Source organism: Vulpes vulpes, chromosome 5, assembly GCF_048418805.1.
Source record: "Vulpes vulpes isolate BD-2025 chromosome 5, VulVul3, whole genome shotgun sequence".
Classification (NCBI taxonomy): Eukaryota; Metazoa; Chordata; class Mammalia; order Carnivora; family Canidae; genus Vulpes; species Vulpes vulpes.
Genome location: NC_132784.1, coordinates 35228488 through 35240178, shown reverse-complemented (window position 1 = coordinate 35240178; position 11691 = coordinate 35228488). Strand labels below are relative to the sequence as shown.

Below are 11691 nucleotides of genomic sequence, written 5' to 3'. Positions count from 1 at the left end.
GTTTTTGGAAGTACGTTGCTTCTTGTTTCTATGTGGAGATTTTCCTGTTCTCTATTATTATTATTTTTTAAGATTTTATTTACTAATGAGAGACACACAGAGAGAGGCAGAGACACAGGCAGAGGGAGAAGCAGGCCTCATGCAGGGAGCCCAACGTGGGACTCGATCCCAGGACCCCAGGATCATGCCCTGAACCAAAGGCAGACGCTAAACCACTGAGTCACCCAGGGATCCCCTGTTCTCTATTATTCATTCTTAGTTTGATTCCATTGCGGTCAGAGAATATCTCATAATTTCAATTTTTAAATTTTGTTGTGTTTTGGGTCTATCTAGGACATAGTTTATCTTGAAATGATATGTTTGTACTTGACAAGCATATGCATTTTGGTGGTGGTGTTGGGTGACTTCTTTATTTTGATGATTTATGAGAGAAATGTGTCTTTGCCTGTCTCTCATAAATAAAATCTTAAATAAAAATTAAAAATCTTTAAATAAATTAATTAAATAAATAAATAAGATGTTGAAGTTTCCAACTACAGTGTGGATGTTCATTTCTCCATCCAGTTCTATCATTTTTTACTATTTTACAGCTCTGTGAAATTTGGTGTACACACAGTAAGGATTACTAGATCTTGATGGATTAGCCTCTTTACCATCATAATGTCCCTGTTTCTGCTTTTTGTTCTGTTTTTGTTCCGAAATCTTTTATCTGGTATTAACATAGCCACTACTGCTCTTCTTTGATTTTTATCTGATATATATTTTCCACTTTTTCTTTCAGCTTGCCTATATCATTGTACTTTTTTTTTGTGATATTTATTTATTCACGAGAGAGACAGACTGAGAGAGGCAGAGACACAGGCAGAGGGAGAAGCAGGCTCCAGACAGGGAGCCTGATGTGGGACTGGATCCTGCATCCTGGGATCAGACCTGAACCGAAGGCAGGTGCCCAACCGCTGAGCCACTCGGGCGTCCCAATATCATTCTATTTGAAGTGTGTTCCCGGTGGACACTATAGAGTTGGATCGTGTTTTTAAATTTTTTTTTTTTTTTTGAGAGACAACGAGTGGTGGGAGGGGCAGAGGAGGGGAGACAAAGAGAGACAGAGAGAGAGAAAGAGAGAGAGAGAGAGACGCAGACTCCCTGCTGAGCAGGAAGCCTGACTCCCAGCTGATCCCAGGACCTGGAGATGATGACCTGAGCTGAACGCAGACGCTTAATTGACTGAGCCACCCAAGCGCCCTTGGATCATGTTTCTTACTCCAATTTGCCAATAAGTGTCTTTTAATTAGCATATTTAGACCATTTATATTTAATGTAATTATTGGTATGTTAAAGCTTAGTCTGCCATTTTAACTTTTTGTTTTTTTTCCTGCCTATTGTAAGATACTTAAGCTTTTTTTATAATTGCATTTTATCTTTAGTATTTCTGAATGTCTCTTTATACAGCCTTGTCAGTAGTTTCAAATATTCCCGCTATATACATTTAGAATTACCTTAGGCATTGTTATAATTTTTGCTTCAGCAAATATAAATTTAGAAAACTCAAGATGAAAAGGAAAGCCTACTGTTTTTGTATTTACGCTTACCATGCGTTTTTTTCCCCCTAAGTTTCCATTTCTCCTCTTTTATTATTTCCTTTCTGTTTAGAGAACTTCCTTTAGCCATTCTTTCAGGGTGTATCTGTTGGAGATAAAATTCTCTGGTCTCTGAATCCATTCTACCTGTCTGAGACCAAGTGGTGGCTCAAGAGAACATCAAAATATAGAAGTGGGTGCCATCCCCAAAGTATGGCAGAGAACCAAAAATAATTCCTCTTTTAGAACAGAAAGGGGTGAAGGAAAAGCATGTTGATGGGGGCAGAAAGGGTTTGAAGGGGATTTGGGGTTTTGAGGTTACCATTTGTGGGACTTTTGATGAGGCAGGGCATGGAATAAAGCAGAAAGAATTAGGATTCAAGAGCAAAGGGCAGAGATGAATACATACAACTGCCCTTTATCCTTAAGTGCTTCACAAAAAAAGTTTTTATTTTTTCCCAAAGAATGTCAATCTACTACCCACTTTGAGTTCTAACCTTTTAAAATAAAATACCATAAACTTTAGGTGAGGTGAGAACAAGTCTCTCAGCCTAATAAATATCTCTGGAACTCAGGTCAACAAGATCAGAAAGAAAATACTGATTTGGTCATGCAATTCATAAGTCATTGCCATAGAGTCATCTTACCTGATCTCATCCCCCCCCCCCCCCACCACCTTGCTTCCCTTTTCAGAGAAGAGGGAGCTAGGGAGCTAATAGCTTTCCTTAATTCTTAGGTGGGCAATGACATGGCCTCCGATTTCCAGTGTCTGCCTCTCCTTTAAGCATCTTGGTTCTCATCATCCCCTAGCATCCTCCTCTTCTCCAACCACCATCTCTCCACCCTGTCTCCTTTTAGAAATGGGAAAAGAACGGGGACTCTTCTTCCACGGTCATATCAGAAATGCTGTATATTCCATTTCAGTGGTCACAAAGCAGTGAAGGAAACGGTCGTCCTCAAGTTTGAGAATTCTCCCAGTGATTAGGAACTCTTTCCAGATTCAAGACATCCACAAGCTTAAGAAAAAGAATGAGCACATAATGATTTAATTGGCTTTCTCTTTTAATCAAAAACATACTTTGTTACAGAGTTCTCAGGAAAGGTTCAACTATTTTTCAGCCACAGACTTCAACCAGGCAAAAGTATACAGAAAGCCGCAAAGGAACTACTGGGGCTTTAGCTGACCAGTTTTCCCAAAAGCAGAAGCTAAGTGTGGCTCTTCTCTGGGTTTTGGCATAGCTGCATTACTCTGATTTCAGGGGAAGAGACAAGAGTTGGTAAAATACCACCACCACCAAATCGATCCCCAACCCCCAGCCACTTCCTCCAAATGGTTCTGCAGTCCACCCGATTTGCATGATCTACAGGCATTCATGCTATCCCCTTAAGTCACATGTCCAAGGCACTGACCAGAACCCCATACCTGGAGGAAGTTTCTTGACTCCGTTTAGCCTTCTAACCAATCCAAGCCCGTGAGTCCTTCTATCAATGACAAGCAGCCATGGCAACAGCAGTTGGTTTCACTCCCTCCTCTCCAGCTATCACAGAGCTGGCCTCTACCAGGACTCCCCAACCCCCGACCCCTTGACCCACTCCCAAGGCAGGCTCTCAAGGTCCTTGAAAAAGCCAACTTCATTAATTACACTTCTCCAAGAATAGGCTGGAAAAGTACTGTGAAAGGAACGCTCCATCCAAAAGTCTAATCAAAATGGACCTAAAAAGAGCCAAGAATAAAGTGAATGATCATCCACTGGTGGTGTTTTGTTTTTTTTTTTAATTCCATCATATGAACCATTGTAACTGACGCGGTTCAGAGGAGTTTCCCTGTTTTGAACATAAAAGAGATAAGAAACCAAAGACCAGAAGTAATGACCTCTAATATCATTAGGCATTTACAGTTAACTTTTCCATTCATTTTAGCTGGAAAAGCAATTACCAGCACGCAGCACTGAAGAGGATGGCGGGGCACACATACCAGCCCAAAGCTGGAATGCCAGGACTCAGAGAGTCTCACAAAACCTTCGCTAGAGATGATGGGAAAATAGAATGAAGGCGTTTCCCCTGCTCTCGGTTTTTTTTTTTTTTAAGTATTTATTGCAGCCCCCAAGGTGATGCTAGGCCTTTGGTTAAATTTAAGTCTTAAGGACATATTATGTAACTTCTTGTCCATAGGAGAATAGTAATAAAATATCAAGCCTAATCTCATTTGAATGACATGGAAATAAGTACAAAGCCCCCTCAAACAGCAGAGCAAAAGGAAGGAGGAAGTCAGAGCCTGCTGCAAGGTAGGCAAGGTCACTTGGATTTCAGACCGGAAGAACACATCTAGTCCAACTCCCTCATTTTACAGATGAGGCAACTGAGGCCCGGGAAGGTAGATGACCTGCCCGAGGTCACACATCAGATGAGTGGCAGAGAGCAAGCCAGGCAGGGCGTGCCTGGTGCCCGCCCAGAGCCACCAGTTTCAGGATGAACAACAACATGGGCTCTGAGATCTACTGAGAAAACGATCCACGTCGAGAGAGAGAAATGATTGTCTTCACCTCAATCTTTCCTACGGGGGAGAAAGAGAGAGAGACAGGAAGGAGGAGAGAGCGGTGGGGTGGGAGGGAGGAAAACAGTTCATTCATTCAAGTCTGATGTTTAAATCCCTGAAAACATCAGCAATGACTTTAGCGACTCCTTGGGGCAGGATCTCAGACCCTCAATTCTCATAAAGGCACCTATAGGTCAAAAATATCTGTAGAGGAGGAAAGTCAGAAGATGGGGCGCAGAAGGGGACACCCAAACAAACAAAAATGACCCTCTCGTTCCCCAAGCATATTGTGTTGTTGTCGTTGTTGTTGTTGCTGGTATTCTCTAGGCAACGGAACTGCCTCTGACGACTGATGCTGATTTAGTGAGTCCTGTGACCCCAGTTTTTGTATGAACAGCATTGAGGTGGAAGCAACAAAACGTTTCCAAATCTTTCAAAGGGGGAAAATATGAATATGGCCCACTTCTCCCTACCTCGACTACCTGGAACTCAGCCAAAAACCAGCAAACATTTTAAGCAGTCAAACCGATGTCAGACACCAAAGCACTGAAGGCCTCTTCAATGCTTGACAGGGAAGTTTCTTGGGACCCATCCCAGTCTGTCCTCATGTTTCAAAGGTAGTTCTAGTAAGTCTGGTTATCTGGTTTTCTTGCCCAAGAAGTCGGAAAAATTAATCACAAAGGAAAAGAAGAAGCTCCTAAGGGGAGGCACACACAAAGTGGTCTGTCAGAAGGGGACAATACTGGAGGGTATGTGTGTTTAAAAAAAAAAAAAAAAAAGTAAACATTCAGAACCATAGCAGTCTATACAACCATCTGGTTTATCAAGGCAAAAACCTTAGCAGCTCCGGGCATCTACAAAGACAGCTAGGCACAAAAGGAACATCATGCCTAGAATGTTCTCTGATATACATATTAAATAACTCCACCCCCCAAAAAATGGCTAAAATAAAGGGTTTAAGGCTTAAATAAGGCAAGTCTGGATAATGCAGAAAATTCCATCCCATAGTGACAGCAGATAAACAAGACAGACAACCCGGCAGCACTGGGACAAGTGCTGGGGACGAGGCCGAGCCGAGGATGCTTCTACGAACGTGGCCACTAACCCTATACAGCCTTCCTGATACATCTCGGGAGAGAGAACCTAGTTGCCAGAAAACAATAGAGAGGCTTGCGCAGAAGATTCTCAGAGCCTGTCTTCTATGACCTTTGCAAAGAAGAGTTTAGGCAACTATTTACAGACCGCTATTTGCAACTGTGACAAGAGGAGGTCTGCCTTTAGAAAGAAAAAAAAAAAAAAGCATTTCCTTTCCTCTAACCCCTTCTCACATGGTTACTGTAGAGATCAAGGGAGAAACAGTATAATAAAGAGCTTTGAAAGCTGAAACAAAAAAAAGAAAGAAAAGAAAAGAAAAGAAAAGAAAAGAAAAGAAAAGAAAAGAAAAGAAAGAAAAAGAAAGTATTTCTTCATGTTATTACCTGCTAGTCTTAGCCCAGCCCCATCTACTACACAGCCGTTAGGTGATTTTGCAGGTTAATTGCTTTCATATACTCATTTACCTCAACAACCTAAAATTCGTCATCTTCCCAATCTGCTATCGTTAAACAAAATGCCAGTAAAATGACTTATCGATGAAGGGAGCAAACCATAGAACACTATCAACAAAAATGATCCTGCCCTAGTCAGAAGAGAACTGCTTTTTCCAAAAGGCTCTAAAAAAGATGTGAACTAATCTAATTCTGCATAATAGCTATCGAGTGACTATTAACCGGTCACCACCAAAGCAGGAATAGAAATATCTCACCTCCATAGATGCGTAAGGAGCACCATGGGAGAATGTAAGATTTCCCTTCTCCAGATGGTCAAAGTAAGAAGACGACTGCAGTGAACTTTTAACTAGGTAAGATGTCTATCATCAGAAGACAGAGCATTTGATTTTGCCTTCAAAATTTCTATTACAAATATCCCCCCTTCACGCCACACCCCTCCCCACAAAAATGGATTTTCAACTTTGAAATACAACACAGCTAATATGTGTTCAGTTTACCTGGATAATTCCAGTGTGGTAATCCCTAACCTAGACCACCCAGCCTGTTAACCTACGGTGGTGATCGCAGGAGAGTAGGTCGATACAAATAAGCCGTGCTTCTAGAAAAACAAGGTTATATGGCAGTGATTTATTATCGTTATCTTTGTACACCAGGGGTAGCATACTATAAAAAATGAGACAGGCTATATCCCACAAAAGAATCTACTCCCTGGAAAATAAAGGCAACACCATTAAGGATTCCCTTTGATAACGCACAGAAAGGCACTGGACCAAAGTGGAATGGCCTCATACTGGATTATAAAGGTACTTGGTTCAACTCTCACTCAGCTTTCAATGAAATTCAACATTTTGAGATAGGAAATAGCTAGAGAAAATCTATCCAGAACCATATCCTCATAATAATCAGATTCTGAGAACCACAGAAACCATCCTACCCTAAAGTAGCCATGAAATTTTAAACCTAGTGATTCTTGAGTTTTAATCATCAAAGATGACTACCTCTAAGAAATGGGAATACTGTTTAACAACTAAGCTCTCAGAATAACCGATCATTGACATACTAGGTGTGTTCTCAAAAGCACGTGACTGATTTTAGGTACAAATATAAAGCGATTAAGAACTAGAAGTACTCCTACGTACTGGTAGTAACATTATGGCTCTTAGCAGAAAGAAACCAAGACGGGTGGTTTGGCTTCAAAGACAGACTTCTTAGTAAATATTTCCCACATACTTTCCCAGATGATTAAACATGAAAACCTTCCTTAAAGGAGAAAAGGAGGCAACAGATGATATCCTAGCACGCTAATGATCCTAATCAAATAATCTGAATTTTTAAAATCTCTCCCTGCACTCCTATTCTTCATTCACAGTAAAACAGACCTAAAGTCAGCAATTTCTAGAGAATGAAGATATCTTTAAAAAAAAAAAAAACAAACCTGCCAATAAAACTTAAATCACCAAACTTTTACAGATTAAAATGAGGCCTTTAACAAAAGTACCTCTAAGTACTCAAGAATTCAAATGAGCCAGTAGAGAAGTTATTTTAAAACAAAAGACATATAGCTTGGATCAAGATCTGTGTTTACATCACAGCGATAAGCAAAGTCAGTGGTTTCTGGAACGGTCTTACACCGAAGACCTTCTGACCAAGGACGCAGATGACTTATCCATTTAAGTTGACAGAAGGAGGACTACTAAGCATAGTGCTTCTCAAATCTCAAACTTGTAACACACCTTAAAGAATCTTATTACACTTAAGAAGGCCCTCCAAGCAAAAAGTGAAAGCATCTGAAAGATGACCCTTGGTTTTACTTCACACTATTTATCCTGTAGACAATCAGGCCTGTTTTGCTACAGCAAAATAAAAGCTGAACAAAAAAAAATCCCAACCAACTCTACACTTGATACATAATGTCCGTGGGGAAGTCCTGGCAGAGTGTGAGGGAAACCAAAGCTGCCCGATAGTCTGGCTGCTGCCTGTCATTTAGTAGAAGGTGTCTTGCTTCTGAGGTTGAACTCAAAAGTGCAAAAGAAAACAAAACTTAAAAATCAAACCTAGAATTCAACTTTGTATGTTGAGATTTGGTTTTATTTATGCTACCATCTAAGTAAAAAGCATACATATTGTGTCTGTGGTACAGTCAATACATTTGCAACTTTTCTACTTAAATTCTCTATACAAAGTCACTGCCAATTGATATGATCATTGATGGCAAAGGGCTTAGAATAACCAAAAGGTATAAAAAAGTTTGCAGTCTTGCCCCAAGATACAAAAACTGAATTTTAAACAATGTCATAACATACATGATTTAAACAGTATACGAAAAAAAAGTCACACATCAAATCAAGTACAAAAATATCCAAACTACCTATTATGAACTGTAATGTTTCCATTATTCTGCACAGTATTTAACATAGAATTTAGCAGTTTCCAAAATACTCACTTAGTTTAAGCATTGCCATTTTTGCAGAACAGTGAGATATTAGGTGGAGTGACACTGCTTTTAGTGTTTTTAAAAATACAAAACCTTTCCTTATGAATTCATGAAGGAAAGAAATTTCTCTTCTAGGCGTCTTAGTGACCAACCCTGTGCCTAGAAATATAGAATACATCTACTGTATAACAGGGCAAAAGAATTATTTCTTGATAAAATAGTTATCCAACAGGGATAACACATGTAATTTTAAACGGTATTTCTTTGTGGGTAATTGTAAGGAATTCTAAGTATACACACAGATTAGTGTTTTGCCTTTGGCAAAAATAAAATTGAAGTTGCAAGGCTATCTGAATTGAAATCGTCTTCACTAGTTTAACTTGCAAAAAAATATTTTGGATAAAAGGTTATAATACATTACTATCTTATTTTTTAAACACAGAGGGAAGTTGCTCTCGGTAAAATTAACTCACCCACATGGCACAACATTTTGGAGTAAAGTATGTTCAACAATAACAACTTGCACACAAAATAACATAGGTGAATTAACTTTGAGAACTTCTCTCCTTTAAAATCGGCAATATTGAACTGATTCTGTAGAATAACACACGTATCAATGTTCTGCATATAAAAGGCTCTAAGACATTTTAAAGGGCTAAATTTTCCAGCACTGGAATGATTCCTTCATACATAACTGGTGAGGATTTTATGTGTTTTTCCTTTTCTTTAAGCTCTGAGCCATGCCTGAAAAGTTCTAAATAGGAAAAAAAAAAAATTTTGTTTTAATCCAGTTTCTGTCTGCTAGGAGCAAGGCAGCAAACACACTTTTCAACCCTTTATGAAAAGATAAAGCAGAACAAAAGTGAAATATATCTTCAGATTATAAACAGGATTGTATTTTATAGTCCACCATCCTGACCATGGTAAGGGGCCCAACAGGGAAAGACCTCAGTCTAAAGGCTGTGGGTCGGCAATAGGCATGGTGTGAAGCACTTCATCTAAGAGCTGGAGGGCCCGGTGTAAGTGAATCTCGATCCAGCAAGGCGTTTCTTTGATGCTCTGTCTTGGGTAATCCGGTCCCCAGCCTTTCACGAAACTCATCCTGAGTATGCACAAGCGGCGAAGGTCATCGACACCAATGCCAGCAGCCGCTGACAAACCTAATGGAAAAGATGTGGAAGATGTCAGAGGGACAAGCTGGCATCTTCCATCCTCCCTACACCTTATTAAGTGACCAGCTTTCTTTACTCCATGCTCCCCAGCATATAACTTCCCTGTCAAAGTGCCAAGAAGTAAGTGTAGATCTACACTGTATCAACAGGGACTGAAAACCTTTGGTTAACACGATTCACATTCCACACGAGTCTTCTAGCTACTGGCCATCGTAAAGTAAGTTACCACAATCCACCAACACCCCACCTATTTCTCTCTTTAGAAGTAGAGGTGAAGGGTAAAAAAAACAACTTGTTTTTACGAGGTAGCACATGTCCACAGGCTGGTTCTAAGAACCTTACTGTCTGTCTAAGCAGCCTAGGTCAAAGACAGACGTGACTAACAGTGAGAAGCTGATGGTCCTGGTTCCGCTAAGACTCCTTGGACGACCCAGATGATGTCTCTCAAGGTCACAATGTCACAGAGACACCGTGCAATTACTCAATTGGGGGGAGGGGGGGGGAACAGTAGGTAAGAATGAGAAATTTCATAGCAGTTTTGGATTCTTTAGTGAAAGCTCGTTTGTAACATCAAAACTAGCAAATTAGTGGTTTAGATGCTCAAATTTTTTTTAAAAAGTCAAACTCTCTAAATGAGTATGTCTTATCTATCTCTACACTGTAAACTCCTGAACATAAGTCACAAGGCAGATTCTGCAGCTAATTTTCCAGTCAGAACATACAGTCATATAGTCAATCTCCATTCATCAGTATCACAGTGAATCTAATGGGAGGAGTCTGCATGTGCTGTAGAGAAACCTGCAGGGCCACTGCAGTTTTCTTAGCCAGTGTGATTTGCTTACCACACTGAAGAGGTTAAGAACAGGGGTTGAATGAATCACTAGTTATGCCTTCAGACGTGGAAGATGGGTGCCACGTGTTTCCATCATAAAAGTCTATAGTCAGGAGTTTAACTCTGCAGTAAAAAATTCCCCATCAGTGTGAAACCTGGCACACAGTTCAATTTTACCCTAAAATTAAAAAAAAGTCTACAAGTTATCAAAATACCACCCTCACTTAGTTTTCTCTCCATGCTTAGCATACTTAAAAAAAAAAAAAACTTGGAGAAGTACCTAATTTGGAAATTGAAATATGCTTTCCTTCTACAACAAAGCCAAGCACGTCAGTGATTACAACCCACCCTTGCTGGTGAGGCATGAATTAAAAGCATCAACAACAACAACAAAAAAAAAACATGGGAGATTGATCAATATAATCTAACAATAACCCCCTTTTTCTCCTTTATCCCATATTCCCTTTTTGATATAAAACGAATGAAAACCGGGTCCTAGACAAAGGGCAACTATTACAGAAGAACAGTTTTTTAAAATTCAAAAATGTTATTATCCCAGGAAAAAAAAAATTAGTTTTCTATTTTTGCCTAAAGTAGCTAATCAACTGAATGAATCCAGATAAAATGCCAACTATTACATTTCAAAACAAAAAAAACCAAAAGCATACTTACTGATAGCTGGAGCTATGCCACCTACTGATCCGGGGCCAGGGATGTTTCCCGCCACGGCTGCTGCCTGGGCGGCGGCTGCAGCCTGTGCGGTGGCCGCCTGCTGCTGCATCTGCCGGTGACACTGACGCAAGTCAAAGACCTTTAAACAAACAGTGTGAGTTCAATGCTAGGAGTCCATCTGAAAAGATTCCGCCACACATCAAAAACTGATGGACAGTTTGTTTAAAACTCATACGTCCGTTTAGCTCTCAGAAAAAAAAGAATTTAAAAATTTAAAAAGTTTTTATGTTGACTATAACTAGTGGTGAGAGAAGGGTACTGGAGCTCAGCAAGAGTTCCGGCTGCTGTGCACCTCCATGGTGTGTATCTAGTTCAGCGGGGGTCAGTTACGGTCCCTGCGATAAACTACCACCTGCATGAAATAAACCCCCAGCCTTTTATAATCAAATTGCTGAGAGCACGCTTTAGGCTGAATTGATGGTCTTGGTCCCATAGCCAACTTCTTTACCATTCTAGCTATTTGGAGGAGTGTAATAAATGGCACTTTCATGATTTAAGAAAGCATCTATATTTTTTAGAGATATACACAGGAGCAAAATAAAATGGTATCTAGGACCAAGAATACTTAAGAAATAGAGGTGCCTGGGTGGCTCAGTCGGTTCAACATCCGACTCTTGCTTTCTGCTCAGGTCACGATCTCAGGGTGCTGAGATTGAGCCCTGCATCAGGCTCAGTAAGGAGTCTGCTTGAGATTCTCTCCCTCTGTCTCAAAAAATAAATAAATAAATCTTTTTTAAAAAGCACTGAAAGATCAACAAGCAGAGTGGTCATCTACAGAAGTTATAAGAAAGGAAGACAAAGAGTAGAAACAGGCTAATCTCAATGCAAACTTTATATTATTTTAATTTCTGAACCATA

At 40.0% G+C, this 11691-nt stretch overlaps 1 protein-coding gene across 12 annotated transcripts in view; it reads right to left on the bottom strand.

The window, feature by feature from the left end:
- Nucleotides 1-2445: 2445 nt before the first annotated feature.
- SMAD4 (SMAD family member 4) overlaps nt 2446-11691 on the bottom strand; it is a 66983-nt gene continuing 57737 nt past the window's right edge. For 7 of the 12 annotated variants that reach the window (XM_072757861.1, XM_072757858.1, XM_072757860.1 and 4 more), the window contains 2 exons: nt 10774-10912; nt 2622-9257 (listed from right to left, as the gene is read on the bottom strand). In XM_072757861.1, the coding sequence (XP_072613962.1) occupies nt 9046-9257; nt 10774-10912 (351 nt within the window). In that variant the 3' untranslated portion in view covers nt 2622-9045. Of the gene's footprint in view, nt 2594-2621; nt 9258-10111; nt 10280-10773; nt 10913-11691 lie in introns of those variants that run through there. The other 5 variants (XR_012001543.1, XR_012001542.1, XR_012001544.1 and 2 more) reach the window with 4 other exon arrangements.